Source organism: Uranotaenia lowii, chromosome 2 (assembly GCF_029784155.1).
Source record: "Uranotaenia lowii strain MFRU-FL chromosome 2, ASM2978415v1, whole genome shotgun sequence".
In the NCBI taxonomy this organism is placed as follows: Eukaryota; Metazoa; Arthropoda; class Insecta; order Diptera; family Culicidae; genus Uranotaenia; species Uranotaenia lowii.
This window is the reverse complement of record NC_073692.1, coordinates 185,636,562-185,661,402: the sequence shown is the minus strand read 5'-3', so window position 1 is coordinate 185,661,402 and position 24,841 is coordinate 185,636,562. Positions and strand designations below refer to the sequence as shown.

General features: G+C 34.6%; 1 protein-coding gene across 1 annotated transcript in view; it reads right to left on the bottom strand.

Annotated features, from left to right (window-relative positions):
- LOC129748424 (guanylate cyclase 32E) overlaps positions 1–24,841 on the bottom strand; it is a 65,799-nt gene that overhangs the window by 23,620 nt on the left and 17,338 nt on the right. Inside the window, exons 4-9 of the mRNA XM_055743046.1 lie at positions 21,674–21,785; positions 21,410–21,592; positions 21,208–21,325; positions 21,002–21,148; positions 20,726–20,927; positions 6,985–7,075 (exon numbers count right to left, since the gene is read on the bottom strand). Of these exons, the coding sequence (XP_055599021.1) occupies positions 6,985–7,075; positions 20,726–20,927; positions 21,002–21,148; positions 21,208–21,325; positions 21,410–21,592; positions 21,674–21,785 (853 nt within the window). The remainder of the gene's footprint in view (positions 1–6,984; positions 7,076–20,725; positions 20,928–21,001; positions 21,149–21,207; positions 21,326–21,409; positions 21,593–21,673; positions 21,786–24,841) is intronic.

The window sequence follows — 24,841 nt, the reverse complement described above, 5'->3', positions numbered from 1 at the left end:
AATCACATTATTAAAAAAGATCGTCGCTTTTCGCTTTTGATCATAACAATCTTTATAATTGAGAAATTTATAGAAACCAAAAAGGAAAATGGCGCGTTGTTATACCACGATTTGAATCCATCATATTTCGGAAATGACTTCATCCAGAAAAAAATCTTTAAAAATCAATATAAGGCTCTTTAAATAATGAATTTCTAGACAGTTTTTTCAGTGATAGACACTACTAACTCTAAATTTAACAAACGATTTACCAAAAAAAATTCTAAAACTTTATCGCTTACCGCTGAATGAGTCTTAGCTTTGAGGTTAGTTGGCAACGAGATTGTCGTTAAACATTTTTGCCCCAATTCTAGTAGGAAGTATAGAATGATGTTTTTTTAAAGATTTTTATGATTTTCAGGTGATAAACATAACATTTTTTATGGTACCTTGTGATAACCTGATCTCTTTTTTTAAAATCGAAATTTAGATTTTATATTGTTTATTTGATTGAGAAAAATTATTGAAGATTATTGTCACCTCAAACATGCTACGTCTTGAATAAAGTTTCTTTAATCGTTTATGACATTTCATCTGCTGTTTTGTATAGATTGTGCTTTTCAAATAAAGTTTTTTAATTTTACTTAAAAAGAGCTTTGCTTTGAAGCATGTATGTCTCATTTTTAATATTTTCATGAAATTTTTGAAAAAAACGTGTCAATTTCTCAAAGAATAAAAAAAACGTAAGATCTTACTAGGGGGGGGGGGGGGGGGGGGCAGAAAACCAGAAAAAGTATTCTACGAACTTAGTTATTGATGGTAGAGAGTAGAAACGTTAAAAACGGTATATTTACATTAAAAAATCAACCTTTACATAAAATTGATTAGGATTATCTGAAGTTATGAGCATTTTTGGGGTTTTATTATTCCGGAACAAATATCAAATTCTTTTTTTTTGTCACTCCGACTTTCTCAAAAATCCCATCCAAAAATACCATACCATGCATCAATTACCGATTTTTTCGAAATAATATAACTAATTCCGTAAAATTAATTACCAAATTCGCGATTTCCGTTTACAGCGGAGAATGAATATTTACAAATTAAAATCTAAAATTATTCCAAGGACCTAGGCATCCTGGAACTGAAAAACATCATCGCTTTACAAACCGGAACCGAAGATATTTCAGCACCTTGGTATCAGGAACAAATTCAGCTTTAACAACACCAAAAAGGTATCAATATCAAGAATAATCTAAAGACTGCCGCATCCAGTGGCGTAGAGGATAGCCTTCAAATTTTCTAAGCCAACGGTCATGAGATCGAATCCCGGTCACGGCATAAATAGTACACTTTTTGTGGGTTGGTGGTATCGTATCCTCGGAAGAAGTACGATTAGAGTTAAGTATAAAGATCCTGTATGTGTTTGTGTTCGTTTTAACAAAAAGAAAATAGACTAAAGGGGCCATTCAGATACCACGTGGACAATCTCAAGTATAATTTATCCAATAAAAAATGTGAATTCTACGAAGCGGTTAAAAAACACAAAGAAAAGGAGGTCACGAAATTTTTCAAGAATTTAAACGATTTTGATACAGGAGTTCGCGCAAAAAAAAATATAACTACCTTAAAGAATTTGTGGCAAAGAAGAAAAGAAAAATTGCAAATATAAGCTCTAAAACTTGGGAGAATATTTTAGGTCTATGTCAAAGGGCAGGTGTTGAACTATGTCATGAACATGACTATACTCCTCTTCCAAATCCACCTACTTTTGAAGAAATCAGCTATATAATAAGAAACTTATGTAATGGCAAATCGGCTGGCTCAGATAAAGTACACACAGAATTTTTAAAATACGCGAACGAGGAAACCATAAAATTGTTAGCAGAATTAATCAAGGATGCGTACATTTTAAATGAAATTCCGACAGAGTGGAGCAAAACAATCCAAGTGCCAATTCCAAAAAAAACAGGAGCTAGAGAACCAGATGATTTCAGGAGGATATCATTATGTAATGTGGTATATAAAGTCTATGCAAGATGGTTAGATAGGAAAATAAGGTCTTTTACAGATGAAGTAGGATTACATCAGGCAGCTTTTACAAATAACCGATCTACAGAAGACCATATTTTTGTAGCTAGACGAGTTATGGAGGAATATTGGAATGCAGGACAGGATCTTTATGTTTTGGCATTAGATATTAGGAAAGCATTCGATAATGTAGATTTGAAATGCTTAGGAAATGTTTTAATCAGCTTGAATGTACCATCTCGACTGACTGATAGAGTTCTAGCAGCCATTAGAAACGAAATGACGAGAATCAGGTGGGAGAATCAGCTTTCGGAGGAAGTTAACAGAGGAATTGGTATCAAACAGGGTTGCCCTTTATCTCCACTGTTGTTTAACTTAACAATGCAAGAAGTTCTGTTAAAAGAACAAGAAAAAGTACCTGAATTAAAACTCATGAGATTAAACATTTTACAATTACCACTTCTCTTAGCTTTTGCCGATGATTTGTTGCTGATAACCTTAAACAAAGCTGATTTAGATAAAATAACTGAAGCTATTGAACTAGAACTAGGAAACGTAGGTCTTAACATCAATAGTCATAAGAGTCAAGTATTGGTGAGGTACCCAGATAATGCCATACAACCAGATGAGTTAATAATAAATGGTAAAAAGTTCAAAGTATGCTCAAAACTGATATATTTAGGAGTATTTATTACTGCCACATTGAACAGGAAAATGTCCAACAGAGATAGATGTAGAAATGCGCTGAAGGTATCTAAGTTAGTGATAGTATTTTGTAAAAAATTCAAACCCAGTTGGGAATTGGGAAAGCTCATATATAAAACTGTGATCGCCCCATCACTTCTATATGGTCAGTTCTGGTAAAAACAAGTAGGATTTCAATGGCCAATTATGAAAAGTTTATCCTCCGACAAATTTTCATGAATTGTGTAAGGCCTAAAGATCTAAAGTTCAATGCCAGGAAATTGTTAGATGGGAAAACTATAAACAGAAGAGTTAGGGTAGGAAGAATTTGCTATTATGGACACATCAAAAGAAGAGAGCCAGGTCACCCGCTACAATTGGCGTACAATATGGAAGCTAATAAAAGGAAGGAAGGAAGGCCAAGTCTGACTTGGAAAAAGATGCTAGAAGCTGACTTCCATAGGCTAGAATTTGAGTCAGAGCAGGGTTGGAACAATATTGTTAATGACAGGGACAAGATGAAAAAGAAAGCAGAAGAATTGTACAGAAACATAGATAGTGAAATCTCGGATGGGGAATCCTCAGGTGATGAAATTAAACATTGGAAACTCAAAAAAATTTAAGGGTGAATGAAGAATGAATGAATATGCCAATCGTTTTATTCATCTGTTAGTTTGTTCTTTCCTACTTTTAGTACTCTCCTTCATTCTTTTTTACTTTTGTCATGACCATTTTGTTCATACACATTTAATAATAATTCAATTTTTATTTCAGGAAATACAGGTTTGCTAAATCTATCATTATTATCATCATTATTATTATCATCTATATATTCATATTTGGAGGGGGTGGGGCAGGGCCATCCGGACACCTGATCGAAACGATGTGGAGGGTAGAGTGCACTGGGCAGTTACCCTCATTAACAGAGGGAGGGTTCGTCTTCACATCCTATGGAACATTTCACATAACATTGCAATGGCTTGATTTTCAATTGATTGTCAATAAATTGTACTTTCGGTGGAGACCCATTATCCTTACCCCACAGAATAGTACAGGTTACTCTACTTGTACATTCACTCCCTTGAAACAGTCCACTCAAAGGCATTTTTAGTCAATGAGTTGGAAATCGAGATCGAGTTGTTATGTGCGAATAGTTCGCTGCAAACGGGCTGTGCCACGCTACATCCTGTTAGCTTACATCATACATCATACATCATACATTCAGATACCACGTGGACAGAAAAAATGAGATTTTTGACCCCCTCCTTCCCCTCCGTGGACAAGCGTGGACATTTGGCAAACCCCTCCCCCCTCCCCGGATGTCCACGTGGACAGATTTGAAAGAGTTTTTTTTAAATACAAATAATTTGACAGTTAGAAAACATCATGGTGAACTGCCTTTTTGTTATAGAAATGACTGATTTTGAAAAATAAACCGAATAAGAATTTCCTGATATAAATTTAGCTTAAAAATTTTAAATTTCTTAATTATCATATTTATCACTTGCCTTCAAGTAGCTACTAATTGTTTAAACTTAAACTGGTAAGCTTTGTCATTTGTAGATTTGCTTTAAACATCATAATATTTATTCACCTTTAGAAAATATTTTGAAAGTAAATATGTCCACGTGGACATGACCCAAACCCCTACCCCCTCTCCGTGGACAAGCGTGGACATTTCCATACCCCCCTCCCCCCCTTAAGTTGTCCACGTGGTATGTGAACGGCCCCAAAGCGTGAAATCAGGAACTTAAATCCCCCTTAAAAGATTTGTTTTTCATTCGGCCTTGCGTCCATACGACTTAACGTCCATTAACCATGTATTGTATTGTGTTCAGTCAGACCGTTCAGACATGGAATAAAAACCAATTCCCAACTGACTGCACATAGACTGAGTCGATTTGGGGTCATTTTTGAATTTCTCAAACCCTGGGGTCTAAAGAGCTTCGTTTTGGTCCAAAACTCTTCCATGTTTTTTGCAGAATTTTGAAGTAACGTTTACATGAGTAAATTTGAACTTTTTGGTTTGTATGAGAAAATTGAATATTTTGTACTGAAAAATCAACATCATTCTTGTTTCTTCTGTGGAACAAAGCCAACTGATGCTGGTTGTGCCAATTTAGAAATTCTTGAAAGGAAAGTTATCGCTGAACAATTTTGCCTAAGACCGTAACTGCGTATCTTATTAGACAAAAAAGTTATTAGCTGTTTGACAGGGGTAAACAGTAAACGTAAATTACCGAGTTCGGTAATTTTTTTACCGAAATCCTAACATGTGTAAATCGTTAAACTGTTCGGTAATTTTTTGGTAAAAAATAAACGAACATCGGTAAATCGATTCTTCATTTACCGATGTTCGTTTATTTTTTACCGAAAAAATTACCGAACAGTTTAACGATTTACACATGTTAGGATTTCGGTAAAAAAATTACCGAACTCGGTAATTTTCGTTTACTGTGTATGTCTTTTCGCATTGATAAACAATAAATTCACTTGACATCACTGCTGGGTGCCAAGCTAGGTATTGCATGACTTCTTTTCATGCTATGATTCGCGAGGATCAAGCAGTGATGTCAATTGAGTTTATTTTTTATCAATGCGAAAAGACATACCCCTGTTAAACAGCAAATAACTTTTTTGCCTAATAAGATACAAAGTTGCGGTCTTCGACAAAGTTGTTCAGCGGATTATTTCCTTTCAAGAATTTATAAATTGGCACAAAAATCATCAGCTGACTCGGTTCCACAGAAGAAACAAAAATGATTTCAAATTTGTTCATGTAAATGTAACTTCAAAATTCTGCAAAAAATCATTGATGAGTTTTGGACCAAACCGAAGCATTTTAGACCTAAGGGTTTGAGAAATTCAGAAATGATCTCAAATCGACTCAGTCTACTGTACAATGTACAATGTACACTGTACATTGTAAATGTAGATAGGAATTAATTTGAAGGTGCATTGATAATTTCCTGATTCGTTACTCTAATATGTGTTGTGAGCCTACTTGGTTGGTTGAATAATTCTACAGAAACAAAGCAATCGAAGGATTCCCTTTAATTCCATCAGGGTATAAGAAATGTTCAGTTACCGGCATTTCGATAGCAACTTATTATCTAGAAGATTATAAGTTGCTATCGAAATTCCGAAAGCTGAACTTTTCTTATACCGTAGTTGAATTAGAGGGAATCTTTCGATTGCTTTGATTCAGTACTGATTTTTTAATTAGTTAATTGCCTTTATCGGTGAAAAGTTATGTTCTTTTAAGTAATAATATTTCAAGATTATGGAATTTTAGAGACGGATTAGAAGTTAAAAGTTGGAAGAAATGAAAGATGGTGAAAATGAGCGAGAATTTTATTCAGAAGCATTATTGTCACACTACCAAATTTTTGTTCAGCACGAACCAACTACTATGAAGTGGTAGATACAGATAGAGTTGAATCTGCCATTACACATTAGTAAGCCAAGCGACAATTCGCCAAGGTTCGCCTCACAAGCGAAATCTGAAAAAAAAGTCAGTATGTGGAAAAAATTGATACCTCGTCTGAGCTTTCATTACGTCGTATGAAACATCTTAGGAATTTACAGAAAACTGCTGCAAAAGTTATCAAAACAACTTTATAATTTGTATTTCACATGTAGAATATGTTATCCAGCCTCCAAATATTCTAAATGGAAAAAAGTTGCGACTAGTTAATGTCAGTTTTTTATTTATTTATTTTTCTCGAATAAAACTGTTTGTTAACATTTTGTATCATACGTCTTAATGAAAGCTCACGCGACATATGAACACGACCATCGCTTAGCGTTGATTGCTGTTATGGAATCTGCGTCGTAGACGTGATATTAGATTTATTTATGAATTAAATTAAGAATTTACATTTAAATGGTTTACACATCAACACGACCTTACACTGGTAATGCGGTGAAATGTGATGAAAGATCGTGAGAAATGAAGAAAATAAATATTTTGCAACATGCTGCACGGGTTGATGGGTCTCTCGCTAGTTCATTTCTTATTGAATAAACACTGAACGAAGATGAAGAAAAATTAACTTATTTCAGAACCATGTAGAATGTTACATAAAAACTAAGATCTAAAACACGGAAAAAATTATTTTACGAAAAAAAGTACCAGTACATTATCTTAAAAGCTTAAATTTTATTGAAATATACAGTGAGTAAACAGTAATAAAAAAAAATCTAAGAAGCTACATCCAGAAAATTAACAATTTTTAAAAACTGCATTCAATATAACAATCAACACCAGAAACGTCGAACGGAAACTACCTGTAATTCATTTAAAATTTTCATACTAGATGGCAGTGGCACACGGAATGGATCCTTTTTGGCATAGGTTTTGAATTGCTGACACAAATCCCTGGAGAAAATTTGACCCAACAGAAAAAATGGTAAGTTGCTGAATACGATTAATAAGACTTTTTTAAGATATATTATAAAAAAATTGATAATGTATAACACCAAGAGATTTAATATGTTGCTGAAAAATACAAAAAGGGATTGACAATAAACACAACATAAGCCACATGTGATTCCACCATTTACGAATATAAACCAATGTTTGTGCCAACGATGCCCTGCAAAATATTTCCCGACTATGTGGTCTGCTGTTAAATCATATGGGCTCGTTTGATTTATTATGGCGCGAAAGGGCTTTTCATGACTATCTTGATATGTCCCATAAGTTGTAAACATATTTTCTTTCCTTGATTTCAATTGGCGTGTCCTTGACATACTGTGAGTATCTGAGAAATAGTACAAATATCGTAAATACCCTATTTTGAAGAATGAGGAATTTTCTTATACATAGATAATCTAAACGAGGTTTGGATTTTTTTTTTTCGCTGGTTATGAATAATTCCAGCGAAAAAAAATCAATTCGAGGAATTTGCTCCCAAAAGTATGTAAATTCTTATCCGTAGCTGATTTTCGAGGCGGATAATGCACATCCGGAAAAAATCAATTTCAAATAGGCGTAGGACAATCTTCCCAGTAGAGAACACAAGCGCTCATACAAACTTCAAAAGCATTCAGGAAAAGCAATCAATAATAAATAACGCCAGAATACATCTTCTTTGTTAACGTAACTCGACACTTCTTCGGGAGGAACGGATTTAGATGATTAATTTGATCATAGATAGATTTTTCAAGTAAACTGGAGGACTGAATTCAGAAGAGGTTTTTTAACTATTGACCTTTGAAATTAAATTGATGATGCATCGCCTTTTCTTGAAACAAGAATTAGGTAGATATTCTAGGAAGAAATATCATTTCAAATTAAATTTCAATAGAGGCGCTCAAGCTGATTGAAAGGATAGCATTTTTTTTTTTGAAGCGAACCTTTGGAGAAATCAGTGCCTTTTTCGAATCATAAGTTTAAGGGAAGCAATTACTGAAGATTAGCTGTTCCATTTATCATCCATCAATATACTATTATTGTCTAAAGATTTTTTTTTCTCTTGTCTAAAAATACACCTAGACTATTGTATTGTTGCCCTATTTAATTTTCTCAGAACGTTAGAAGTTAAAACCCCGTTTGATACCCCAGAGAATTACAACCATACAATCATTCTCCTTTCCTAGGACCTTTGAATGAATCCACCTTTTTTGGTACTTTTGTTTACATAACTGATTTTAAAACATTTTGGCGTTCTGAACTCATAACATTTGTCAGAATTTGTCACCTCTAGTTTCAATGATATGGATCGTGGATATTTAAAAAAATCAGTTTTGGATAAAATCAATCTTTGATCATTTATGAACTAATAAACCTACAGGAAAACTTAAAGCTGATTTTGAATCAGTTTGTTATCCTTCATTTATTCAATGATTCAGATCTTTCGTAAATATTTTTGTTCCAGAGACAAAACGCTCTATTAGTTTTATTAATTAAATTCTACAGTTTATAGAAATTCCAATAGATAAGATTTCTTAAAAAGCTTATCAAAGTTCCTGTTTTTTGAAGATTTGGAAAAAATTGACATAAAGAAAACCTCTATAACAACATTTTTCTCAAAAGTTAAAATTACTCCTAGTCTTCGGGTAAGTTGACCTTTATGTTAATATCTTCATTTCCAACATATTAATAATCTGTAGCTTTACCAAAAAAAGTGTACAAATTTGTTTTACCTGTAATCAAAAGTTATCTAAAAAACGAAAGCTTATATAAAAATACTAAAAGAATATTTGGATTCAGCGCCCCAAAGCTCGTCAAAATCAGTCTTAGTATTCTTCGCGCATCTAAAAATAAAATTCTTTCATAGCTGTTAAACATTACGATTGCCCTCTAAGAGTGCTCCTCTTATGCTAATTGCATATCGCACTTGCTCAATATTAAAATAAATCGAGCATTAAAAAACATTCCAAACGAGCTAACTCAATCCCATGTATACTCACGATAAACTGTAATTGGTGAATCCTTATATAATGCTTCCATATGCCAAAATCTCCAGATCGCGGAAAAGATTATTAGAGTGGCTCATTACATTCCATTTATAATTTATTGTTATGATCTTATGCTTCAGCCCTTTATCTCATTTTATAATGTAAATAACACTACACTATTTATTAATTTGTAAAATAGAGCTGGCACAATTTTACTTGTCATGCTTAAGTGAATAATATCGACGTTTGCGTTGTAAAATACCATCATTCGGTAAAGTGATTCGGTTCAAGCGTAATTCTGAATCCGATTGGCTCGTCAATCGATTTCCTTCGGGTTTCAAGCGTGTCCAAACCAACCCTCATGCACAAGACTCGATACTCCGGCATTTCTGCTTGCCACCCAAGGTTTCTCGAAGCGTATTTCAAGAACTTCTTCTGAATTCTCTCTAGTGTGTTGTTGTGAATGTTGTAGAGGTTGTTGTACGGTCGCCACACAAAGCCGGCGTATTCAATGACGATCTTTACTAATTCAGTGTACATTAAATCAATCTTATAGAGATCATTCCGCTCGTGACAGATTCTTCTAACCATTCCGAACATAGAATTTTCCTTTGCTACAATTTTTTCTACATGTTTTGAAAAATTTAACTCCGCGTCCAACTCCACTCTCAAGTCTTTCACTGAGTTTTGCCGAGCAATAATGCAGTCGTTTTCTAAGCAGTATTCATCAGAGATACTGCTTAATTTCCGAGAAAAAGTTATCCCGTTGCATTTCGAGGAATTGATCTTTAAAACGAATCTACTGCTCTGTAAACCAGTGTAAGGCATTTTGCAGAGTCACACAATCCTTTGGGTGACGAATAGGCAAAAACATTTTCAAATCATCGGCATAAATAAACCAGCACGAACACTTCAGTCAGCACTTCAGGAAATTCGTTCATACTTGACAGTGATGAAAAGAAGGTATCACAATTGACTCTCTTGTGGCACCCCACTGTTGACCGAGAAGGTGTTGGATCTCACGTTCTCAAGTTTGACGTATTGCGTTCTTTCGATCAGGTACGAATGAATCCATTGAAGACAGGAACCGGTTATTCCTTGCTAAATACCGACAGTAGTGCGTTTATGTTGATCGCGTCTTGAGTTTGAACATATCAGTGTATATGGCGTCAACTTGGGAACCTTGCATCATCCACTGTGAGGTTCTCGAGACAAACTCTGTTAAGTTCGTTACGGTTTAGCGTTTTTTTTAGAAAACCATGCTGAACGTCCGAAGTCTTCGTCTCAATCCACGGGTAAGTCTCATCGTATACAATACTCTCGAAATATTTGAATATTGCAGAGAGGATTGTAACACCACGATAGTTTTTGACGATGAGCCTGGAACCGTTCTTGTGTATCGGTATAACATGCGAGATTTTACAAAACTTGTTGAATGGTCCGGCACGAATCGAAGAAGTGCATAGGAAGTGTAAGGGCTCCACGATTCCACTCACACATTTTTTTTTCAAGAATGAGTTTGGTATTCAATCAGGGCCACAACTTTTCGATTCGTCGAGCATTTAAATGCGGCTTTCTACCCAGTAAACGAAAATTACCGAGTTCGGTAATTTTTTTACCGAAATCCTACCATGTGTAAATCGTTAAACTGTTCGTTAATTTTTTCGGTAAAAAATAAACGAACATCGGTAAATCGATTATTCATTTACCGATATTCGTTTATTTTTTACCAAAAAATTACCGAACAGTTTAACGATTTACACATGTTAGGATTTCGGTAAAAAAAATACCGAACTCGGTAATTTTCGTTTACTGTGTACGTACATATATTAGATATCGCTTTTGTGAATTCGGGTAAGAATTCCACCAGGCATTGGCGCTCTTGTCATATTTCTGTGATGTTCAAAAGATATACACTATGGAAGTATTCGGCGAAGAGCTTGGTTGCGTCTCCCAAAGAGCCTGCTTTGTTGTTATTATAAGAAACTTTTTTTAGACGCCGGTACGTTTCGAGTTGACATATTTCCAAAATCGATGCAGTTCGGATTGCATATTTTGTTGAAGTGCGTTCAAAACACTGCATCGTTGAGCTCTATGCAAACTATTGAATAAATCAGCCGCTGTTCGGTATGCTGTTTTATCATGCTACTTCTGCTGAATCCATTAACCCTTGTCAGCGGTATAAGCCTGTTTAAGAGAATACCGGTGAAAAAATCTTTAAAAAAAAGTTTGAAGTTTATTTCGATTTTATTTTCAAGAGAAGCATAATTTATATTTTTCAAAAAGAAATTGTTTAGTTCAGATTTGGAATAAAAAATCAGAATAAAATTAAAAATTCAAGAAAATTTCTAACAAAATTCAAAATCATGTACAGGGCGGATTCCATCCTACGTTGACTTGATTATCCGGGGCCTCGGTTAACCGTGTATTTTGACAGGATTACCCGTACAATTTTTTTTCGTGATTATATTCAGATTGAAAATAAATAAGAAACTAATAACTTTGTTACTAGTTCAGTCAGTTACCCTATGCCACTCACGCAGAGTACTCATCGTCGTATATAAAACGCCTGAATGTTTATTTGTTTTATGTTGCATGTCCCGTACTGTAAGATGGAACATAGTAAATATTATTAAAATTGTTGAAATTGTATAATAAATGAATAGCTAAAATAGGGAACTCCTAACGGTCACATTAAATTTGAAAACACATTTCACAAAACACAATATACACAAAACTGGAATAAAGGGATAAAGCGTGAAGAGGATAGTATGATAAAAAGCTAATAATATGATAGAAGGACGATCGCTAAGGAACTGGAAAATGTGGTATAAAAAAGGAATTAAGTAAAATCGACTACCGGGAAGGTCTTTTCCAATCCGACTTCCGCCAGATAAAGTTCGGCTCCGTAGAAAAGTTCCGTGTCTCTGACAGCAAAATATCAGGTAAATTTACATTATATTCCCGGTAGTGCGATAAAATCCCTAATTACCCTCGATTCCTTTGGAGCCATTAAGCTTAGCTTAGCTTGGTTGACTCCTTTGGAGCCATTAATATTTGGCTAACTCATTCGCCAAAGCTTGTGATAAGACCACATTGAGGTCCGTAGCTCCTGACTTGAAAGTTCCCAAGCAACCAAAAGTCCACATCTACTTGAAAGAAGGCTTTGAAAGTTACATATTGGCTGACGAAGAGAATCAACTGCCCAATTCTCTTGAGAGAACTATATGTACTCATTAATGAACTTGAAAGTTGCAAAAGTGATTGATATGTACGTTGTAAAGGACTCAAGTCACATAAAGAGCACAAAAGTGCTCAAAACGGAATTTAATAAGTCACAAAAAGTGCATTGAGATGCTTTCTTCCTGGCTGGCTGTCTGGTTGGGCGTGTGCGCCTGCAGGCATGCTGAAAAATCGTATCACCACCTCGAGTTTTAGTTTCAGTTGAAACAACATCTATGCGTGGTCTTGTGGTAGCGTGTTCGATTCCCACCACCTAGGTCGGGATTCGATCCCAAGTTTTTTTTCAATAAGTAATTTGATACTTGAGTGATCATTCTGATGTGATATATGCAGAAAATGTAGAAAAGAAGCAATTGAGCAGCAAATCTCGGTAAACTTTGGAACCCGGCGCGTGACATCTTGGCGGCATCATGTTCAGAGCATAGAGAACATCATCAAGAGAAGGTGATACGAACCGATGCCAAGGGTGCAATTGAGATAGAGAGAGAATTTTTTGCTCATTTTATAATTTTTTAGGAAGCTGAATTAAAAGGCCTCTGAAAGTTAAATAGAAGGTCATTAAGGCTTGTATTGGAGCTTGAAAGTATCAATAAGAACTTAAATTTTGAGCTGCATAGAATTTTCCTCATATCAATGATGAGGCTGAGTAAGCGTTTTTGTACCTATTTTATGGGACTATTGATTGCTTGGGTTGTTTTGTTTTAGGGTCTACAATAGACTAGTTCACTTTTCGGCTTTTTTCGCAGATCAAAGCCGGACTCATATGGGTTGTTCCTCATGCATTTTCAAGTATTTCTGCCAATTTTGAGATCATTTGAACTAACCTCTGTTCTGCGCAATGAGTTTTTGTGAAAAAAGACCATTTTTCTAGAAAATATTCTTATGAGAGTTCTAGCAAGCCACTGTTATTATGATACGGTAATTTTATGTTGCACTAGCTGATTTACCCGGCCTTGCTCGGGTTTGCATAAAATATAAATAGAAAAGGAGTCGTTTGACTTTTCGAAATCTTGGTAGCTTTGTATTCAATATGTTTTATATATTCATGATGAGAAAATCTTACCCATGTTGTGTCATGTATGTAAACTTTGGAAGTTTTGTTAGTGTCTTTCAATTTTTTAATGAGAATATTTACTGTGTTTCCCTTTTTCATAATTTTGAAACACTTATAGTTATGAGTTTCGTATTCATAGAAATTAAAAATAATTTCCCATGAATGCTTTTATATTTCATCACGAAAAACATTTCATACCCACCCTTTCTTAAAGGAAGCTTGAATAGCTTTGGCCTTCTATTTTTTTTATCTTCAAATGATTAAACTATATTTTTATCTTTTCCACCCCCCATCAAATGAAATCTCTTTTGGAGATGATCTCCTCGAACGCTATATGCCAAATACTCCCCCGTATGCTATATTCAAGTTTTATTTGCCCAGAAAATTCTAAGAAGGCTTCCGAAACTTGCCGCAGCTCGTGGCCTTCAAGTCTTCTAAGTCAACGGCCATGAGTTCGAATCCCAGTCATGGCATACACAGTAAACTTTTGTGGTTTAGTTGTTTAAGCATTTGTGAGATCCTAGCCATCATATACTCGAAAGATGTACGCTTAGAATTAAGTAAAAGGAATCTCTTCGAGGAAAATTAAGTTTCATTGAGATCCTGTATGTGTTTGTGTTTGGTTTTTTATACTTGTTGAAGACTCATTTTTCATGTTTTTAATGTGTACTTTTCGTTGTTTTTTCCACACCGTTTTATGACAAGTTTTTCTTAAATGTTCCAAGTTCCACTAATAGTTTTTTGAAGTGATCTAATAGAAATTATCTCGGAACCCAAATCGCCCATTTTATGATGTTACAACAAAAGTTTTTTTTTCAATTTTTCCATTTTTGAAAAAAAAATCTCATTAATTATTGGGAATAGTGATAAAGTAAAAATTCTTGGAAATAATTTATTTGAATTCGCAGTACTTAACGGTTTAAATTTTCGCATAATTGGATGGTAAAATTGAACACATTGATGATCCACATTTATACAAAAGTCATAGAGTGACCGATAATATTGAATTGTATATAATTTTAAACCTCATACTTATTTTCAAATCAAGTTTCTTGCGGTGGATTTGGTTTTTCCAGATAATGCACGTTAAATTTTTGAGTCCTCCATTAAGATTTCTCGACGGCTTTCAAAGCATTGAAATCACAGCTCTCAACTTATAACTCTGAATTAAATTATTTTATATTTCTCTATAAGGAATTCTAAGAATACGAAAATGGTTGGTTCTAAAAAGTTTGATTTTAAGAAAATAGCATAATATGTTTTCAGCACTCAATCAAAATTCATAATGAAGATAAATTATTGCATCCATACTTCACACACTGTATATTCTTAAAAACTCCAAAGCCCTGCAGCAGTGGTAGGGAGTACTTTGAAAACCACTACAATTCAAGTCAATAAATACTTTACAGCTTAGTTATATTTTTCAATCTGAAATGTTGGTTCATTATTGCATCCAAAATTCTCGTATCTACCGGTACCACATTCAGCATTAGAAGGTACAAAAAACACCCGCCAAAATTTTTCCTTTCAAATCTTCAATGCTGAGCAAGCTTTGATTTGCTGTCCAGTACACGTGAACTTTGGATAGTCGTTTCTTACGCCCGGCCCATGGTGATGGTGAAAACAACCCACCAAAGGAAACGAAAATCGGCTGCCAAATGGGTGCCATGACTTTTGATTTGTGGGAATAAAAACGAAAGTTGTATGGGAGGGTCCCTTTTCTTAGGTGGGACGGGCTCAGAACTATTACTAAAACCTTACCCTGGTTCAACTACATCTCTGTACCAAATTTCAGGCTGATCGGTTCAGCGGTGTGGATTTGTATAAGGTGCATACAAACAAACAAACATATATAGTCCAACTCATCTTTATATATTAGAAGAAGAAGATGATGGTTGAAGTTATAACCATTTTTATGAATCTGATCTAGATAATCGTTCAAAACAAACCGAAAAAATTTAAAAAATCATAAACTACCAACTTGTACAAAAATTTTACTCACAAGTTGAGAGTTAAAAATCTGTAGTAAATCAGAAAAAAATTTGTTTCACAAAATCTTTTTTTGTAAAGCTAGCCCTTTTTATTACCTTTCTATTGATGTAATAAATATACAAATTGGTTGTATAGCGGTCAAGATGTTTGCAACAAATTTGATTGGATAAAATATTTTTCATTCAAGTTTGCTCCACACCAACTTGTGCACAAGAAAGGATATTTTATTCAATCAAGTACCCCATGACGGGGCCAGGAGTTAAAAAAAGCGCGCGCTTTGATCAAGTTGTAAGCAAGTCCTCTTGATGCCACGTTTTTGATGTTGCATGAAGCTAAAACTTGAATAGGAACACAACTATGATTTAAAAACTGATGCATGAATATATGAATAACTTTGCTCCTATTCTTGCGATAATTACATTTTTAGCATCAAATGAATGGTAATAAACAGGGCTTTCTTAATAAAAACATATGTGGAACATATTTTTTTCTGATTTACTACAGATTTTTAACTCTCAACTTGTGAGTAAAATTTCTGTACAAGTTGGAAGTTTATGATTTTTTAAATTTTTTCGGTTTGTTTTGAACGATTATCTAGAACAGATTCATAAAAATGGTTATAATATCAACCACCATGCATCATAAAATTATCGTTTAATATTAACAGTGGCTTGCTAGAACTCTCATGAGAATATTTTCAAGAAAAATGGTCTTTTTTCACAAAAACTCATTGCACAGATTAGAGTTTAGTTCAAATGATCTCAAAATTGGCAGAAATACTTGAAAATGCATGAGGAACAACCCATATGAGTCCGGCTTTGATCTGCGAAAAAAACCGAAAAGTGAACTAGTCTAGTCTACAATCTATCTAGCATATTATATGCACAGTTGTTACCTTTTAAGTCCTAGTCACACGTTATAGTTATCGTGAGTCGTTCCGTCCCTAGACGAAGTGGCTAACCAAGGAAATCCTAAGATTACACTATTTGTGTTCAGCGAATGGTTTTTACCTTCGAATAAAGCACAATTCCCCCTTCAGTTTCAGTTTTAGGTACACCTTGTGAGTTGAAAGCGAATTAAATGTCTTAAATTTAAGTTGATTCGAAATTACAATCTTGTTCAACACGTGAGGTTTCAGATAAAATTATGTATGTGTAAATTTAATTTATCGGCCTAGCGGTGAAAAGTGATGTCCTTTTTAGTACGGACATCTAAAGATTATGAAGTGTTTTTTTTATGTAGGTGGAGAGAAGGTTAGATGAAATGAAAGATGTTGAAAATGAACGGGTAGAATTTATTTAGAAGCATATCATCACATATCAAATTTTTGTTCCTCACGGGCCTACTACTATGAAGCGGTAGATACAGATAGAGTTGCATCTACCACCACACATTAGTAGGCCAAGCGTGGTCCGCCCCACAAGGGAAAACTTGCAGTGCGGACGAACAAAAAGATAATATGTGATCGCTCAGATATAGGGTAAGTGAGCCCTATTTTGGCATGGTCCTTTTCTTGGCATGCCAACATGTCTTTTCATGTTTTCAGGTCCAAATTGAGCTTGAAAAATTTTGAATATGTTTTCATTGCGAAGAGAATAATTTGTTTCAAATCTGTGCATACCGAATTTTTTGATTCTTTGTACTTCAATAAAGAAGTTAATTTTTTTCGATCTGCATCCGAGGAAATTATGTTGAAAATCATCGTATGAAAATCAGATGAACTCACCTTTCTAGTGCAACTGTTAAATTCACATGCGATTTCAAACGCGGACATTCATTTGAAAAATTTGCAATAAATACTCATGCTTACAGTTAAACTCGGCAAAAAATCAAAAAATACTAGAAAGACCAAAGAGTGAATATTTATTGAGGTTTTAAATAAAAATTTGAAACTAATTTTGTTCCTTTTCTTGGCATGCAACTTCAATAGAAATACACCACCAGTGTTGGAAGCTGGGAAAAATACATGTTCATTAAAGAGGTTTTTTGGGCTGATGTTTTCCCCAAAACTTCATTTAAAACTACGCATAAATGTTTTCATACTAATTGGGTTGTATGATAAGACCGTTTCTATCAACTTAAGCTTTGAAATAAGCTGGAGAACATAAGTAATTCGACTACCTAAAAGTCATATCCAAGCATTGAAAATGCAAAAATCGCTATTTGGGAACCATGAATCGAAGGTACATTGGTATGCGTGCTAACAGCATTTGCATTGCAGTCTGCCGAGCAAAAGCCACGTGGTCTCCTACAGAACACAGTGGTTTGAAGTATAAAAAAAAACTAAGTTAAATTAAGCATATCACAAGACTTAAGATGTTTTTCTTATCCAAAAATTGTTAGACGGATGGCAATTTATGACTTTAGTATATAAAATACACAATTAATTGAGTTTTGGAATCGTTTTCTATTGCTCGGGAACCATATACTCAGAATTTATTTTTTGGATTTTTGTTTGGAATATCGTTTTCTATCCAATTATTCCTTAAAATATGCGAGTCGATTTAAAAAATGTTTTAGCAAGGTTTACATTATAACATCTTTTTGGCGTATCAATCCACTGCGCAACGCCCCGGGCATTCGAGATGGCTCTTGCCAGAAGCTCATAATCTCAGCTAACAAATTCAAAAGGGCAAAATTTTAAAATATCATTCAAGGAATTTTTCAATTTCTTACTTTATGGAGTCAAACTCCACAATATGAAGACAGATGTTTGGTAGTGAAAATAACCCTATGTGCGGAATTTCTGGACTTCCGACTTTTTGAAATGAAAGCTTATTTTGTGCTTCCCTTCCAACCAAGTTCATCAATGTTTTCAAAAGCCTTTTTGTTGTATGAGTGGCGCCCGGTGTTCATCGTCGCATAGAACTTTACGTCCAGCTGACGTCATTCTGTCAGTGGCCTTATATTCAGAATAGCCAACGATTCTGTTAACTGTCAATTGAGCCTTGTTGGTAAAGATCTATTGCACTCTGCTGGTGGCCAAGAATCGGATCATAGAAACGGAAAACAATTGGTACGGCGGCCAAGTAATTGGAGCACCGCAGTGAGTACTTTGCATGCATTTTGCTCACATTAATGAAAGTTCCATAGAGAACACATATTTTTGTTGAACTCTGAGCAAGTTAGCAAGTAAATTCTTCAAAGGATGTTCTATAGTACACTCAACAGGAAGGTTGGAATGTCGAAAAAAAGGGTAAACCATGCCTTAGGTGCCAAGGTCGGGTACGTTTACCCTACTCCCTTTAACTCAGAAACGCATCTATCGATGTTTAGTCTTCTCAGTTTGTTATCATCGCACTTTTGTTACATCCGGGGTTTGGATGCAAAACAGTACGGTCGATAGTCTGATAGTGACCACCTACCACCGATGCTATGATGTCGTGTTTTTTATTTCTTTTTGGCCAAAGTTATTTTAATTTTATGAAAGATTAATCACCGTAATTTATACTTGTAGATTTAATTTATCGGCCTAGCGATGAAAAGTGATTTCTTTTTTAGTAGGGATATCTAAAGATTATGAAGTGTTTTAACCCTTCATAAAATTGAAATAACTTTGGCCAAAAAAAAAAAGAAATAAAAAAACAACATCTAACCTTCTATCCACCTACATAAAAAAAACACTTCATAATCTTTAGATGTCCCTACTAAAAAAGACATCACTTTTCATCGCTAGGCCGATAAATTAAATCTACAAGTATAAATTACGGTGATTAATCTTTCATAAAATTATGCATGATAATAATCCGAAATGAACATTGTTTACATTCTCTTGTCTACCTAGTCCTGTCTCTTTTTATATATTGGTTTAAAACAGTGCAGGTGCCTTCTGATGGGGCCGATTGATAATGGAGGCGTGGTCGCACATTGCGTAACAGTTTTGCTCTGTCTGATTGATAATGGAATAATGGTTTAGTCTTATCGCTTATATCATATCGATTGGTGGATCCACATTTGAATATCGCTTTTCCCGAAAATGTATCATCACCATCATAGAATGAAGAATCAATATTGACATTCAAAATACTCACAATTTCTTAATCATTCATCACACCAATCTGAACGTCTTCTTCTTGAACAGGGTAACGTCGAAATCTGTCTCTCTGAATGACAAATTCCATGATAACTTTTGAATATCTCAATCTGTAGAATCAAATGAAATTGATTTACTTTAAAATTTTATTTTCATTTGCGAACAATCGCATTTTCATCACAACTTTTCACTCACTCACACTCACGAAAGTTTTATGTTTGAGAGCTCATTATAAAAATTTCATCAATGGGCGTTGCGTGATTTCTAAGATATTTCAGTTCTAGTGCTAAAAGTTCGATTTTCGTATAATTGTTTTATCGCAAGTCCCAAATAGAGATGTGAAACTTTGTGAGATTATTGTTTGCTAGTTGATCCATCATTTGAAGAAAATATGATCGAAAAAAATGTTCAGAGTAAAATTTTGTGAAAAGTTCAAAGTTGAAGCTGAAGCTGAAGTTTCAGCTCGCATGCATCCCATTTCTAACGAATAATAAACGGTACTGTAGGTGAATTTTTAAAAAGCTTTTTATACCCTTTTTCATATTCAGAAAAAGTAAAAAAAAGTGTTTGTGGGTAATTTTTTCTGACTAGATTATCCGTCGGATTCGATTATCTGTTCCGAAAAAATTTGGGGAACGTAGAATCGAGTCCGACCTTCATAAGTTTTAAAACTCCAATTCTTAATTTTTTTTCCGATTCCAATTTCATTCATGTTGAGAATTCAGAATTCAATTTTATCTGATAGTTGAATTTCCTTATCTCAATCCAAATTGAAAGAATTCATACCAGGATTCTAAATTCGAATCATAATTCAAATTTCAGATTCATTATTAAAATAAAAAATCTCTAATCAAAGTAAAAAAAAATCCGAATTAGAATTAATGGGTTGATCAATAAAATTAATGCCAAGAGGCGAACCAGCCAAATGCTGAAAGACTCTGTAATAAAGATAAAAAAATAATAATAATGTTATTAGAATTCTATCGGAGTTCGGGAGTCTAAGTCTTCTAAGTTCTGTTAAAAGGTAGGTATCATTTTTTTCTTTGAATCCTTATAATCCCAGAATGAAACCCTGTTTACTTTTGAAACTATGTATGTGAATTTATTCACACTTTTTTCTATAGCTTAAATTAGGTACTCTTCAGCCCAAAAATTAAAAAATAAAAATAAATAGTGCTAGTTGGCAAAAAGTTCTCAAGATTGAAAATTTACAAAATGTAATCACTATATTGAACCAACGTAGGCTTCCTGCAGTCCCTTGATTAAGATTCCCAGGAAAAAGAAACAAATTTCGAGGTACTTACTTGTACTGTGGATTCATTGGAAAAAGTGGCGAAATACGCAGCACAGATTCAAACGCCTCGTGCAGCCGATCCTGGACATCTTTGTAGCTGTATCGCTTTCTGTTGGGAAACTTTTCTTTCAAGTGGTTTCCATTCATAACGCCGCTGCCGCCGACCGTGCTGTTGGTATCGCCTTTGTACTTCTGATAGAAGTCCGAATATTCTGAAAGAGGATTAATTTTTGTTTTTCCCTGTTGAAGGTAAATTTTGATGAAATTATTTTTAAAAGATATTGACCTTGATAAATGTTGCGTTTCATGTGTGGGTCATAGACCTCATCGTCGATAGAAATAACCATGTATTTTCCACTGCTTAAAAGTTTCCGAAAATGCATGCACCTAACGAAATCTACCATCTCGATGTAGTCACCCACAAACACATAAACTGGAAAAATACCACTAATTAAAACATTGACAAAGGGCAGATAATTACACGCATCATACTTCGAGTAGTTTGATATGTTTCGTCCACAATTTTCTGCAACTTATGGATTTTGGACGGGATATAGTCGGAGTACTCTCGGAAGTGATTGACAGTTAAATTATAGTTTTCGGCTTGAATCTAAAAAACCGCGAATTATTAATGAACCATCCTCAATTTGAATCACGAGCAAAACCGCTCATTGACTCCCTAAAGCAAACGCACCTTAATTGCGTGGGCGATTTCCATACTCCAGGCTGGATGTTTCCCGGCTACCAGCGAAAAACAGTGCCAACTGTTAGCCATCAGCAAGGACACGACGCTCTTGGAGACTTTCGTGGCCGGAGGCAGGGTTCGGGCGAAGCTGGTATAGACGCTTTTGTCCGAAACGGCTACATCGGCACATTTCTGAAAGATCAATTCAAAACAAGAAATCTGTTTAGTCCAATCGGGACAAACAATCACAATTGCTCTAGAATCAGTAGGTACATAGGAAATCATAGGAATGTCCCAGGCGGCAGCCACCAGTGCTTCCGTGGTGCAGGTTTCGTCCGGACCGATGAAGGCCGCAATGCCGTCGTCTCGCATTTCAGTCATTTTCCTGTCGAATAAAATAACAGAAACTTTGTAAATGTTTATTACGCGCTAAAACAGAGTCAATAACTTTCGGAACATAAACGGCGCAATTTGGAGAAGATGAACGAGATTGAGGGAATGACAAGTCGTAGATAGAATCGTTGCTCATTCGGTTTATCATTGTTTCCTTGAATGTATTTCTTCATCAGATTCTTTCGTAACTTTGCTTAGCAAAACAAGATTGAAAGACAACTTATTGTTTAACGCAGTAAAATATTTGAGTGGGTATGTAGGATGTTCATCATATTCTAATCTAATCAATATACAGTTAACAGAGGCGAACCAGCCTGCGACTGAAAACCTCTCAAATAAAGACAAAAAAAACAGTTTTGGCAAAAAAAATACATTGTTCATTGGTACAATTATTAATTTGAGGTTATTTTTGTATTTCTTAAGGCCTGACTTAACGAAAATGTGGGAAGAGACATTTGAAACTTGAGAAGTTAGCCGTGAAATGTCATCATTTCTCACTTCTCGCCTTTCGTTTCTCACATCCAACTACCTATTTTCCTTCATGTTGAGACCAAGAGCTTTAATTCAATATGCCGCAAGTTTCGATCCAATAACTTTGGCCTATTTCGATCCGGAACTAGCCAGATCAGCCATGGTCAAGACTTCTTGTCCCCGAATCAATTCTCCTATCGATTCCCTTCATGGTGAATCTGAGCGCTTTCTTCTCATTTGTCGCAAGTCTCGATCCGATAGGCCACGACCCCTTTTCTTCGAATCGATTCTCCTATGCATTCCTTTCATGTTAAGGCCAAGAGCTTTCTTCTCATATGCCACAAATCTCGCTCTGATAACATTGACATATTTCGTTCCGGAACCGGTCAAATTGTCCAAAATTTTAAATTTCAGGATAATTTCACATACGAATTTGTCATTATCTTCTCAACAACGCGACAATTCTTGATTGCCTAATTCATTTTGTCATGATACACTCACGGGAGGGACAAAAGGTTGTCGCACAGAGAGAAAATAAAGAAAAAACCAAGCGTCGACTTTGTCACTTGGTTTAAATAAGACAATATCGGGGACAATTTGCATGAACTAAGCACTGTTTTTGAGATATTAACGATATTATATGCCAGATATCCTATCAAATTTTGTGTAAGGGGCCGGCAGAAGCGATCGTTCATACAACACACATACTGTTTTAGTGATATTGACTTTTTTGTTTCAACACATACCGTTTTTTCGATACCGTTTTTTCGATATTTACACCGATTTTTGACGAAATTTTTGACCAAGAATCGGTGTATACCGAAAACCGATTTTTCTGAAAACATACCGATTTCATATCGATTTTTTTAAAATTCGCTCAGACAAAATAAAAATATCAAAATATAACAGAAACTATCTTTTTTTTCATTTCGAACCAATGTAATCCTGGTGCCTTATTAGCCAGCAAGTCTAAGCGTAGTCGATACTATCTTTGTCTTCTATACGAACTGCCTTGAGATCGATTAGAGAGTAGAATAGTGAAGTTGTATGTATAAAACTTAGGAACTTATCTTGATAAGTGCAAGGTAAAAAAAAATCCGAATTGCAAAGAATATAAGAGCTAATTTTTATTAAAACTTTGGTACGCTGATTCCAAATATTCATTTAGTTTTTTTATCTGCTCTTTTTTCGAGATAATTTTTGAAACTAGGCTGAAAATAGCCTTTTTTTAATATTCTTTAAAAAAAACTTGGTTTTTAGAGCTATGAAAAAATCGGTATTTATACCGATTTTTGGAATTTTCATACCGAATACCGATTTTTTCGGGCTTGAAAATGCCGATTTTGAATGGGGCATTTCACTTCATATTACCTGTTTACTGTTTTTTTAAAAAAGACAGACATCGTCTAACCTATTTAGGCTTTACAGACTGAATAAATAACGTGAACAACACAGTGGTTCAGGACGGAACTTTATCGAAACAAAATTAATTACGAAGATACCATAACTATAACAGATAGACAAATGGTGTCTTCACTCTTCTGTAAAAATGTTTATCAAACCATGCACTTGAAAATCTTAAATCGAATAAAGCAAGGATCATCTTAAATCTGGACGCCATGGACGCTAATGACACTCTCTAGCATTTAATTTAGGATTATTAAAGCCCATGATTTGATGAGCATTTTTGCTGAAGACACCATTTGTCTATCTGTTATAGTATCTCCGTAATAAATTTTGTCACAATGTCTTGGACCACTGTGCATTGATTTGGATTGAAAATTTGCGCATGTGCGCTTAAAAAGACTGACAATTACATTACGGTTACCATATCCCGCCATGCTATAAAGAATACAATGATAAAAAAAATCCAAAAGAGTAAAATAAACTCTAAGAAAATCAAATTAAAACAGATTTATTCAAAGTCATTCAAATGCTGTCAATTTGTTGGGAGTAATAGGTAAGATTAACCATTCCAGATTGCCTACTTTTTCATAGAAAAAAAGCCCGGTCCGGTCCGATTTCCCAGATATCGAGGACCGGATGCTCGGATTTATCCAAAATCTAAGCAAAATTCCATAACTACACTGCACAGACAAGTGCAAACATTTTTTAGAAATGAAAATTGGAACTGAATACCGCTTTCTTTTTCTTTTGAATTTTCATGAGAAAAGCATGGATTGTTGTCAGATTTGCCCGGATATTGTCTGAAAATTTAAAAATCCAATGCCCGAAATTGGCAAGCGTTTTGGGTAGAAATTCCTGGATTTGCTCGACCCGAAAACGCTTAGAAAATATTGTGGAAAACGTAGGTATGACGTACATATATGATAATTATAAATTTTCTTATAAACTTTTTTCAACTAATGAAAAGAGAAAAGTCAGGGTCTGAATTATCCTATTTGGATTATTCGAAGCAAAAGTCCCATTAGATGTTATGCTGACAAACCACATCAAACCCGATAAAAAAAATTGGTTTGAAAATTAGATTTTAGGCGCCTATATTTCCTTTGCCCAAACTATATATATTTGATTTGTGCGCAACGAAACATTTGAGTACCGTAATCCGTAATCCGT